Source organism: Phytophthora ramorum (genome assembly GCF_020800215.1).
Source record: "Phytophthora ramorum isolate Pr-102 chromosome Unknown Phyram_PR-102_s0006, whole genome shotgun sequence".
NCBI lineage: Eukaryota > Oomycota > Peronosporomycetes > Peronosporales > Peronosporaceae > Phytophthora > Phytophthora ramorum.
In genome coordinates, this window is record NW_027150652.1 from 2,283,187 (window position 1) to 2,294,847 (window position 11,661).

The 11,661-nt window shown below is 53.8% G+C and overlaps 5 protein-coding genes across 5 annotated transcripts; 2 read left to right on the top strand and 3 right to left on the bottom strand.

Moving 5' to 3' along the window:
* Positions 1-5: 5 nt before the first annotated feature.
* Positions 6-3,494, bottom strand: KRP23_7594 (uncharacterized protein; the record flags this gene model as incomplete). Its single annotated transcript, XM_067892929.1, has 6 exons — positions 6-252; positions 322-868; positions 945-1,088; positions 1,163-2,530; positions 2,623-2,778; positions 2,846-3,494. 6 exons carry the CDS (start codon positions 3,492-3,494, stop codon positions 6-8), a joined length of 3,111 nt encoding a protein of 1,036 aa, XP_067744762.1.
* A 271-nt stretch (positions 3,495-3,765) lies between these two features.
* Positions 3,766-4,585, top strand: KRP23_7595 (Maleylacetoacetate isomerase; the record flags this gene model as incomplete). The annotated part of the gene is made up of 3 exons (XM_067892931.1): positions 3,766-3,951; positions 4,023-4,214; positions 4,286-4,585. The coding sequence occupies 3 exons, from the start codon at positions 3,766-3,768 to the stop codon at positions 4,583-4,585; spliced, it is 678 nt and encodes a 225-aa protein (XP_067744763.1).
* A 91-nt stretch (positions 4,586-4,676) lies between these two features.
* Positions 4,677-7,238, bottom strand: KRP23_7596 (Protein DENND6B; the record flags this gene model as incomplete). Its single annotated transcript, XM_067892932.1, has 10 exons — positions 4,677-5,180; positions 5,260-5,403; positions 5,469-5,578; positions 5,648-5,717; positions 5,788-5,871; positions 5,952-6,021; positions 6,088-6,227; positions 6,300-6,642; positions 6,714-6,917; positions 6,991-7,238. The coding sequence occupies 10 exons, from the start codon at positions 7,236-7,238 to the stop codon at positions 4,677-4,679; spliced, it is 1,917 nt and encodes a 638-aa protein (XP_067744764.1).
* Positions 7,239-7,433: 195 nt separating this feature from the next.
* On the top strand, positions 7,434-9,103 carry KRP23_7597 (Asparagine--tRNA ligase; the record flags this gene model as incomplete). The annotated part of the gene is made up of 3 exons (XM_067892933.1): positions 7,434-7,942; positions 8,022-8,134; positions 8,217-9,103. 3 exons carry the CDS (start codon positions 7,434-7,436, stop codon positions 9,101-9,103), a joined length of 1,509 nt encoding a protein of 502 aa, XP_067744765.1.
* A 426-nt stretch (positions 9,104-9,529) lies between these two features.
* On the bottom strand, positions 9,530-11,278 carry KRP23_7598 (Heat shock factor protein 3; the record flags this gene model as incomplete). The annotated part of the gene is made up of 1 exon (XM_067892934.1): positions 9,530-11,278. One exon carries the CDS (start codon positions 11,276-11,278, stop codon positions 9,530-9,532), a length of 1,749 nt encoding a protein of 582 aa, XP_067744766.1.
* Positions 11,279-11,661: the final 383 nt, after the last annotated feature.

Consider the following 11,661-nt stretch of genomic DNA (forward strand, 5'->3'; position numbering starts at 1 on the left):
GGCGCCTACTGCTCGACAAACGAGTACTGAGCGTCCTGAAGCACCAATTGCCCTGTTGCACTCGACGTTAGCGTACACTGCGTTGAGAAGGTGTCGCCAGAGCTGTAAGGGACAATTCGCTGCCCTTGTAGGCCGAGGAAGATCCCATCAGCACATTCTGTACCGAAGCAGTGCTCCACTACCGCATTCACTTCCATGGCAACAGCGTCTGGTATCGCTGTTTGCTTCGATGCGTGGCGATAAACGCGACACCTATTAATGATTTCAAACATTCCATGAGTACCGAGATGAAACAGCGCAAGGCAAAGGAGTAGGACGTACCGAATCTTGCTCGGGGTGGCTGTGGCAGCCGCAGCTTCGTTCTGGACGGCAAGCGCCACGCTGGCAACTTGCAGTGAAATCTGAAGGTGTCCTCCCACTCCACTGTCGCTCCCAACTGCGGACGAAACCAAAAGCATTCGTTCATCACGAGCATCGACTTGATAAGCCTGCGGTTCGGATGAAAATGCGTTGTCCCAACGAAGTATGAACGTTGTGCGTGGCTCGGTCGGTGTGACCGCCACAGCGAAGCGATCAGCGTTCAGGTAGCCAAACCGCTTACTTTTGGCCTCGGTCCACACGCCAGCTAGCCGTCGGCTGTCCAGCGTTTTTCCGTTGACCGTGAAACTACCCGAAAGATTGATTTCGCTCGACTCGGAGCCAATATTTACAGTCGGGCTGTCAGCACCAATGGAAATAACCTTCGCCTGAGAACCAACATCTACAGCCGCTCCTGGTGCGCCAATCGTGATGTCACTGGTAGACTTGCCACCAATGTCGACTTTGCTCGACTGTATAGAGATCGCAGCGCCACTGATCGTGGTAGAACCTGGTCGGAACGAGAACAAAACACTCATGAGAATGCTGCGTAATGACTTTAATACAGTGCTCCATGCGTCACATACCAGTTATCGATACTGCTTCACCCTTGACGTTGATTTGGCCAACGTCATCCCTTCCAACAGTAATTACATCCGCTTCTCCTCCAAGCACTAGCGTCCCCACTGCATCCACGACCACAGATTTTCCTGTCACTGAAACTTCAGATGCTGCAGAAGTGGTTCCAAAAAACGCACATGTGAGATACCAACTCCTCAAATCATCCCATCAGGTACGATCTAACCTTCGGAACCGACAGTGATGCTGGAGCTGAAGAATTCAAGTTTGCTGCCTCTGGGCGGGAGCACGGTACCATTTGCTCCAGGAGCACCAATACTTACGTGCGTCGCCTCAATAGATGCGATACTCGTTTTTCCCTTAGCACCCACTCGAAATCTTGGAGGGTTTGCTCTGACAGCAGTGTCTGTGATAGACAGCAAGGAGCTTGTGGTCGAGCTGCCGTTGAAATGCACGAGGCCCGAAATTGTTGTGATTGCTTCAGGGTTGTGCGTGTTAATGTCGACCGAATGCGCAGCATCCAGCTGGATTGCCGACGATGTCACCTTGGTCACTTGGCTAGCAGTTTTGGAGTCGCCAACAATAATTGACGAAGAGCTTCCACCAATACCGATGCTTTTTGTTGCATCGATCGTGATACTAGCACCCTGTACTGTCACCGCTGATAACCCAGCCTTGCCTACTAGAACTGACGGTGTAGATGCACCCAATCGAAGATCATTTGAGTTGATATGGAGCTCTGACAACCCGGTTGCTCGGTTATCGAGTGTGATACGCTGCGAAGATACATTAAAGCGTCCGCCGCCTACTTTCACCTGTGTAGTCTCGTTCACACCACTAGATTTGTGGTTAAATGACACAAGGCCGTGAACGTTGACTTCGTGAGTCGCACTGTGGCTGCCAATTTCTGTAATCGACGAGCCCCCCTGGTGAAGGCCAGCGTTGATCGCGATAGTTCCGTACTCTTTTGACTCGGATTCAGAAGCCAGGCCTCCGATCAGAGTCACATCGCCGCCGATCTGTAGACCATCGCCACCTACAATGCGTACATCTCCACCTTCATTTTTCACTGAAGACATCTGCCCTGCAACTTCCAGTGTGACGCTTTCACTTTGCTCAGCTCTGTCTGCCGACGCCAGGGCTCGAGCACCGTCCTCACTTTTGTCTTCTCCGCTGCCACCAATGTCATCCGGAATAGAGATTTGTACTTTCCCACTCGACGAAGATCCGACCAGTATTGTACCCACATCAAGGCGAAGTGCTTGGGAAGTGGACAAACTCGACGAGTTTTCGTCATGTTTGAGTGTTAGTCCATCACCAATGCTTAAGAACCCGCGCGTACCATCGAGTGTGATGCCCTTCAAAGTGGGATCGTCCGCCTTCGTGTTAGCCACTGTAACAGTTCCATCTGGATCCACAAAAAGCAGGGACTTCCCTCCAGCGCTCGTTACCACGGTTCCAGACCGCGATACTAGATTCAGATCCCCCTGCTCCTTAACGCCACCGGAACTATTCGCAGCAGTAGTCATCACGGTGCCATCATCAAATACAACACCTTTCCTGGCAGTTAAATAGTCAGCCTCAACCATGGGAGCTATCATGTTCGTACGCACCAATATCACAAGCGTAAACGTTAGTCACATCCAACCGAATCCCAAACAGCCTCAGCACCAAAGTCGAACGTACACTCCACCCTGTTCGTGAAGCTCGCCGTGCCATTGGAGAAGAACGACACGCCGTAGAAACTCTGTGTCTCCCCAGCAGCCAACGCTCGGCGTCCTATCCGCAGCTCTCCATCGTCAAAGGCAATTGTGCCTTCCGAGTAGACCGAGTTCGAGTATCCTAACATTCACCACCACTTCATCAGTCCAATTTCCGTCCCCCAGCTCCTACATCCAAAACCACGCACCGCTCTTGAGGAAAATCTCGGCGTCGTCCTCCGCCACGACCGTAAACCTGTTGTCCACGGTCGTTCCGAACAAATCGTTCTGATGGGACTCGAAGAAGTCTGTCTGTGTGAGGTAAATGATGATGCAGGTCATGAGCGCGAAGCTCAGCAGCGTGAGCACGCCAATTGCCGTCCAAAACACGTCGTGGTCTTCTCGTTTGCGTCTCCGGAGAGTAATTCTCTGCAGAATGCCGCCGCTCGACCTGTATCGGAAGCTGCGGCCGTCCGTATCCGAGTGGAAGAAGCCTCGTCGTCCACGCAGCCTCCGCAGCCTCTGGACGCCGATCCCTCTGGTCGCGTCCGCGTCCTCCTCGTCCTCGTCCAGGATCAAGTGTCCGTTGTGCAGGTCATCGCCAGGGGAGTCCATGGGAACCGCCTGACGGCCACGTCTGTACGCGTGCTCCTCGCCCTCCGTGGCCTGCGCGTCGTCCTCGTCCTCCAGTGGCTCCTCACCGATCTCCGACGCTTGGGACGCGCCATTGCCGTCGTCGTAGTGACCCAGCGCGTCCGCCCCGTCCAGCGTCAGCGAGCGGAGGCCGCGACCTTCGATGAGCGCCGGCCCATTGCTGGCCACATCGATCACCTCGTGGTCCTTGGGGGACGGCAGCATCTGAGTCTCAAGACGTCGGTATAGGTAGACTGACGTGGAGTAATCGTGAACACGCAGTACATGTACCAGGATGATGGTACATTCCGCCGTGCGTCTCATTCCGGTGATTATGCTACGACATTGTAATTATTCATGGCATAGCGAAATGGAGTTCAAACTATTCTTTTATTTACGTCGTAGCCGCACTTGACGAAGGATAAGTTTGGTGAAATTGCACAATTCGCAAGATGCGGGTTCAAGTTGCAGTCTCAGTTCAAGTTTTGCCTCCGAGATGGCAATGACCAAGGCGAACGCAAGCGACTACGTGTTGTACTCGTACTGGCGCAGCAGCTGCACGTGGCGCGTACGCATCGCGCTGGAGTGGAAGGGCATCCCGTTCGAGTATCGTGCCGTCCACCTGCTCAACGGCGGCGGAGAGCAGTTCCAGGACGAGTACACGAAGCTCAACCCGAACCAGGTAGCGACAATTGCAGTGTCTTGTGCTTAAGTATCTCGTGTAATGAATTAACTGGGGTTTATGCCACGCAGCGCCTGCCGACGCTCGTGGTGGACGGCCACGTGCTACCGCAGTCTAGCGCCATCCTCGAGTTTCTAGAGGAGACGCACCCGGAGAAGCCTCTACTGCCGACGGACCCATTCGCTCGCGCGCAGGTCCGCAACTTGTGCGCCATCATCGGGTGCGACATTCAGCCGATCCAGAATCTGACGGTACAGATCAAGGTGAGGAGGAGTGCAGGTTGGAACGCAGGAGGTCAATTCGTAACGTGCTGCAATAATTGCTGTCGTTGCAGGCTACGGAGGACCTTCCAGAAGAGCAGCGGGCTGCCAAGAAGCAGGAATGGGGGAGATTCTGGATTGAACGAGGCTTTAAGGCGCTGGAGCGAGAGCTCGTAAAGACGGCGGGCATCTACTGCTTTGGAGACGAGGTCACGCTCGCGGATCTGTATCTGCAACCGCAGGTGTACAACGCCGACCGCGTTGGCGTCGACATGGTCAAGTACCCGACCATTGCTCGCATTTCCGCCGGACTGAAAGCCGTACCGGCATTCCAGAAGGCCCATCCGTCTCAACAACCTGATGCTGTCAACTAGGCTGCCAACGAAGTCGCAGGCTAAGAGAAGCACCATCAAGTGAGTGTAGTCAGAAGCGTTAAATGACGCACACCCGCGCGTGATTTATTCTCTATTGAGTTTGCTTGAACGAGCGCAGTTTCTCCTTGACTGCCTTCATATGCTTCTTTATGGTCCGAACCTGCCGTTTGTCCACTTCGCTTTGGCCATTTTCGAGCGCTAGCGCGACTTCCATCTCTTTCTTCAGCTTCAAGTATTGCTCCTGCGTCAAGTTGTCCCCAAAGGGCGAGCTCAGAAGTAAATTCGCATCGACATTGCCCCGTAGTGTGCGGAGTGTGTTTGCGAAGTCGTGAATGCACCGCTGCCGGCGGTAGTTGAACCATGGTTCGAAGTGGGGTGATTTAACGAACGCCGTGTACAGTGTCCTCCACTTGGACTGCTTGATCTGTGGAGGCAACTTACGAGGCTTGATGCTCGAAAGTAAGCCCGGTAGAGTAAAAGGTTTCATGTAGTCTTCGGCACTCATGTACAGATTTGACCGTCTCCCACTCGCTTTCCAAATACCAAAGTATTGCTCAAATGGTTGCAGGAAGTCCTTTGTGAGCTTTCTGAAGTGCTGTCGTTCGTATCGCCCAAGCACCGGTTGGCGTTAGATTTCAGCACGAAAAATCTCTTGAAGGGGGAGTATAGCATACCTTTCGAAGAATTGCATTGTTGATCGTGACGTAGGGCTCTTCTTCGTGGCTGGTAGTCTGGGTGATGTGAACTTCAGGTGGAGAAACAAGCTGGCGAACTACAGTCACATCTGGAATCATGTAGCGAGGGCAGCGCCTCAAGAGCTGCAAAGGCACCAGTCGCGTGTCAGTATTCAAGGCATTCGAATACAAATGTAGCCTTTGCTGACCATTGGGCGATGGCTGTTTTCGAAATCGTCCAGCTCCACGTTCTTTTGAATGCGAAGACAAATAGTGCCTGTTTCGTCCACTTCTGCAGCATTTTCAGCTCCTGTGGTACCTATAGCACGAAAGCCGATCTTGTTTGAAACGCTTTATCCGAAAACATTTATGAATGAGCTCGCCAAACCTTTTCTTTGCTGAGCTTTTGGTGGCTCTAAGAACGGAAATATTAGCGCGTTTGGCCAGTGGCTCAAAGACTGCAAGTATACATATCCCGTTAGTGGTATCAGCACAGGAGGAAGGACATTAATTCACGCGCATGTATACCTTCATGAAGAACGGGTTCGTAGTTCCGACCACAGTCACATCCTTTGGGCTGCTGACACCGTTGTTTTGTCTCTTTGCGAGTGTCTATTTATCACAGAAACAGCATAAATCGTCATGATTTCACAAACACAACGATATTCTCCAAGGATTGATGTTGAGTTTACGTCGAAGTCAGCTTCGTACACCGTGAAGTATGGTCGGCAGTCACCCTGAAACTGCAGCGGTGCAATCAAACTGTTATCAATAAAACAGTCGCGGTTATTATAGTGCGGGCTGTCGTTTTGAAGAAGGTGGACAAACCTAGTAAAAGCAAGCGCAGCCTGACTGCATGTTCTGGCATGAGGAGACAAAATCAAAACGCTCTCTCCAGTGATCGCAAATTGCCACAAAAGCCAGAGCGATTCCTCGAGACCCACGAAACTGGAATACAGACCAATGTTCTGCGGAGAATATACAACACGAAACATTTTAGTAGCATACCAACAAGGTCCTCGTATAGTTTCATATCGTACCTCAAAGGGTGTTGATTGGTGTGTTCGCTTTGAGAGCAGGAGATCTCCAAACGATGGTGACGGTGGGTGCTGCCGCCGTGAAACCACAAAATTCCCTCCTTTAACCAGCACGGTCTCTTCTGTATCTTCCTCCTCCTCCTCGCCTTCATCGGCTTCATTGAAATCAGGCACGTCGGTAGCATCATCATCTTCCTCAGCGATGAAATGTGAGTGAAGAGGAGAGTCTGCATCCGACTCGTACGTTGTGTCCAAATGCTCATAATCGAGCAGTTTTGGAATGATACACGAGATGTAAGTGCCTGCCAATGGCAGCACCACGGGCGTGTCGTGTACAAGCTCAGGCCTGCACCGACCATCACGACAATAAAAAATCAGCCCAAAACGTTTGTACAATCGGACCATACAGGTGCCTACCACGACTTGATGTTGTTGTAAACTGCCGCCAAGACCTGCGGTCCAACCGTAAAGAAGAGCGGGCCGACCACCCGTAGCACGCGGTCGTACAGATCCACATAAGGCTTAGCACTAATTAGCACCAGGGCCTTTTGGAAGTAACCGCGAGTGCGCGACTCGTCCTTCTGTTGACGAAACAGCACGAAGCCGAACAAGAGCTCCCGGCTGTTGCAAGGCAAAGCACAGTCTCCAGTTAGCGGACATACCAGAGCCAGTAAATTACGAGGCTGCAACTGACTCGTCGGGCCCGTCCCGGAAGCGCACGATGAACTGCGTGTCCCCCTCGTCCTGGTTGTTGCAATGGGGGAGCGCCAGGTGCGCCAGGCTCGTCTTGGCAGCCTCCGACAGGTCGCAGCTCGTGGGGTGCAGCGCGTCCAGTTTCTGCCCCGAGTCGATGTCGAACACGACGGTCGCGAGTGCGCGCAATCCGTAGGTGGAGGCGAGATCCGGATACTCTGTGGCCTCATGCCGCTCGGCGGCCATCATGGTGGTGTTTCCTGCCGAATAAGGTGTCGATAATGAGATGGGTTACAGGAATACCATTGGTCAAAACTCGCATACTCTGTATCTACCGAAAGTGGCCGCTTCAACTTTCAAAAGTAGCCTTACATAGTTTATTATTTTGCGCAATGTAGCCCTTCCATGTCAACCGCTCAATTGAGTCAATTTGAATTGACCAAGATGCTGGGCAGACGCGGCCCGGGCGCCGCACGCCAGCTTCAGCGCGCAGTGTCCACCAAGAGCCTCTCGAGACGCTCCACCATCCGTGACGCGCGAGAACTCGACAGCGGATCGCGCGTGGCCGTCGGCGGCTGGGTCAAGTCTGTGCGCAATCACAAGTCCGTGAGTTTCGTGAACGTCAACGACGGCTCGTGTCTGGGCGAGCTGCAGATCACGTTACCGGCCGAAGATACGAAAGGAGCAGTGACGGGTGTTCTGCAGGCCAAGCTCAGCGACCTTACCGTCGGGTCCAGTGTTTTCGCCGAGGGAGAGCTGCGGGAGGTGCCCGGCGGCAAGCAGAAGCGACTGGAGCTGCACCCGAGCACGCTGGAGGTGCTCGGTAAGTGCGACACCAAGACGTATCCGCTGCAGAAGAAGTACCACTCGCTCGAATTTCTGCGCGAGAGCCTGCACTTGCGGGCGCGCACCAATACGTTCGGCGCTGTCACGCGTGTGCGAAATGCGCTCAGGTACTGCAGTACACGAAATGGCCTCGTGCATGGGTCAGTAGAGGGTGTAACTCATAATTCGTGTCTGTTGTGTTCGTAGCCAGGGACTGCACTCTTATTTCCAGGAGAACGACTTCCTGCACTTGCACAGTCCGATTCTGACCTCGAACGATTGCGAGGGTGCTGGTGAGATGTTCCGGATCGCCAAGATCGGTTAGTCCCATTGTTGCTGCTGTTGGTTTATTACCTGGTTGAAACGAAAGGCTGAACATGCGATTATTGTACTGCAATGCAGAGGGGGAAAACGAGGAGTTCTTTGGCACGCCGACGTATTTGACGGTGTCTGGTCAATTGCACGGAGAGATGTACGCCTGTGCATTGAGCAAGATTTACACGTTCGGACCCACGTTTCGTGCCGAGAACAGCAACACAACGCGCCATCTCGCAGAGTTCTGGATGGTTGAGCCTGAGATGGCATTTGCTGGCCTCGAAGAGTGCGTTGCCTCAGCGCAAGGAGCCGTCCAGCGATCAGTGTCTCATGCACTGGATACGTGTGCCGAGGATATCGCGTTCTTCAACAAGAACTATGACAAGCAAATTGCCGAACGACTTGAGCGTGTCGTGGAGAAGAATTTCGCCCGCTTAACCTACACGGAGGCCATTGATGTTCTCCAAAAAGCAGTGGCGAACGGCAGGGGAAAAGTGAGCTTTGACAAGAAGCCCGAATGGGGCATGGATTTACAGACGGAGCATGAGCGGTACCTCGCTGAAAAGTACGTTGGAGGCCCGGTGTTCGTGACGGACTACCCCGCTGATATCAAGGCATTTTATATGCGCAAGAATGCACCTGATGATCAAGAGCGCGAAACGGTGGCCGGTATGGACCTGCTGGTGCCAAAGATCGGCGAACTTGTCGGAGGTAGCGTTCGTGAAGAGCGCTTCGAGGTGCTTGAGGAGAAAATGCGTCAACTCGGTCTGCTTCCTGAGGGTGACCTTGACGAAGAGAGTGTTGCTTCTGCTGGTGGTGACCTCGACTGGTACTTGGATCTCCGTCGTTTTGGCTCAGTACCGCATGCTGGTTGGGGTCTTGGCTTTGAGCGGCTCGTGCTGTTTGCCACTGGCATGGATAACATTCGTGATGTGATCCCGCTCCCTCGCTTCCCTGGCCAATGCAAGCATTAATCCATGCAGATAGCAAATGGTATGCCCACCCACCAACCAACACTAGACGACTGCATGAATGTCAAATTTCAGCTTGTGTCGTGCTGGCATCCTTAGATATGGTAGCGCACAAGCGAAAAAACTGTACACGACATCATTGATGCTGATTTCATTTTTCACATTCCGCCTTGTTTGTGGGTTTTGTACATGGTTGTCTGTCGATGGCTTTGTCCTGTGCGATGTCGTCGCGTGATATCCTTCTGCGTAGCTGATCCTCGTTCGAAATTGTGGACGCGCAGCCCGTTTACATATAAATCACCAACTCGGTGGTGATCGATCCCTTGGGCGTTCACTGTTCACCACGAGCCAGCTCTACTCTACTGTTCACGTCGTTACGATCTTCGACACTGGCTTGGTGAGGAACTGGGGCGCCATTCCATTAGCCGGTCACTGCGGGAACAATTTGCTCAGCAAGTCGCGATTGATCTCGAACAGCTTGTTCTTGTCCTCGAGTAAGACCGCGTTTTCCTGCTGTAGCGCCTTGTGCTCACTCTGCAGAGTATCCACCTCGCGCTGCTTCGTGCCCAACATGTGCTTCAGAGCATGGTTCTCCTCCGCGAAGAGCTTAACCCGTGCTTGCAGTTGATTGGTATACAAACTGTTCCCCAGCAAAAAGTCGTGCAGAGAGGCCAGATTCTCGTTTTGATCGTCCGTCTGCTCATGGTTCGCGCCCACATCTTTCCCTTCACCCGATGACGTTCGTGATTTCTTGATACGAAGGAGAATGTTCACTGGATCACTGAACGAATTCGAGAATACAGGACTTTGTCCTTGATTGAGCTCAGCTCGAGGCCCTGGCGCCATGGAGACAGGTTGGCCCATAAGCTCAGCGCGGTTCTCCATCATCGAAGCAACCATGCCCTGAGCGTTTGGTGTCGAAAACCCAGGAAAGCCGCTGTAGTCATACTGCTGTTGCTGTTGAAGGACAGACTGCTGCTGCTGCCGCTGCTGCTCGGAACCGCCAGCCTGCTGTCGCTGAATGAGACGGCTGCGCACAATATTCAGAGTGGGAAGAGCAGTCGAAGTGGTCGGCGTCGCAGTAGCGTACCCGTTGGCTTGTGAAGTGCCTGCATCCGAGCTAGCGCGGCTGCTATTGCTCAAACTGCCGCCGAGCGACGATGTCGGCATAAACCCTGGCACGCCCATCGATGGCACCATCGATGTGTTTACGAGGGAGTTCGACGCATCGGTTGGCGACGCTAATGGGGCATGTATTGCCGTGCTCGCCAGGTAATCCTTCTTGTCGATTTTCTTGGCCTTCTTCTTGCACCCAGTAGCCGCTACAGGGGAGATGACGTTGTTCAGCTCCGGCAGATACTGGCGAGACAGACCATCTTGTGAGAATCCAAGCACTCCGTTGGATGAAGTGCCGTGCGGCGTTGTCATGGCACTAAGTGGTAACCCGTTGATGGCGGGCTGGATGGGCACGGCCGATGTGTTCATCTGAATGTGCATCCCCGTGCTTTGAGCGGGAAACCCTTCCGAATCAGTTTCCCCAGGTGGGAGCTTGCGCTTGCCGCAGGGCGACAGCTTCTTCGACGTTGATCCCGCAGCAGTAGCCGTGGTTCCACTTGAGGTTGTGCTGCTGGTTCCATTCGCAGGGGTTCGTCGAGGGGCCTTCTTGCGCTTAATGAGCTGCAGCAGCTCCGGTTGGTTTTCGCGGAAGAACGGGTGACTAAAGGTGCAGATGTCCGTCTTGGACTTGGTCCACTTGCGGAAGCCGAAGTAGTTGAGCTGGCGCTGGAAGCTATGGAAGTTGGTGTGATTGAAGTACTTGGGCAAGATCTCGTCCGTGACCGTGACAGGGTCGAGGATCTGCAGCGCCAGGCCGTCCTCGGACCACCGGATCACGAGGGAGCTCTCCACGTCCAAGATCTCGTAGAGCAGCAGCAGGAATTTGGGTGCCTCGGGCTTGGCACGCTTGCCGCCGTCCTTGATCGTGGCGAGATTCCACCCGTTGGGCTGCTGCTGCGACACATCGGCCACCTCGCTCGCCCGCGCCGCGGCCGCTTGGCGGGGCTTGGTGGCTCTGCGCTTGGTTGCGTCCGCCATTCGGGGCAGCGCCTCCGGCTGCGGCTCCTGCTTCATGTCGATGCGCTGCGTGATTGGGTCCATGAGGCTCGCTTGCGCCACCATCGACGTCTGCGACTCGGGATGGAAGTGCGAGAATAAAGAAGCTGCCACTTGTTCTCGTGGCCGATCAACCGCCGCGCAATCTTTCGAAGGAAAAAAGGCGAGAAGCAACCACTGCGCGCTTAGACGGATAATGACAGATCTTTCGGCCTCCTTGCGTCGTGCGTGCGTGCGTGTTCGATCAGGAAAGCCTCGGCGTCTCGAGAAGCAAGTCGAGACAAACGCGCTGAGCTGGCCGCTTCGGTGGTTTCGGCGAATCTTAGCGAGTGGGGGCCGCCACTCGAAGGCAATGAGGTTTCTTTTATTTGCTTCTCTTTTTCACTCGCATTGCGGATTTCGATGGGGGCGATATAGACCGGCCAACAAAATACCGGTTTGCTGGTGGA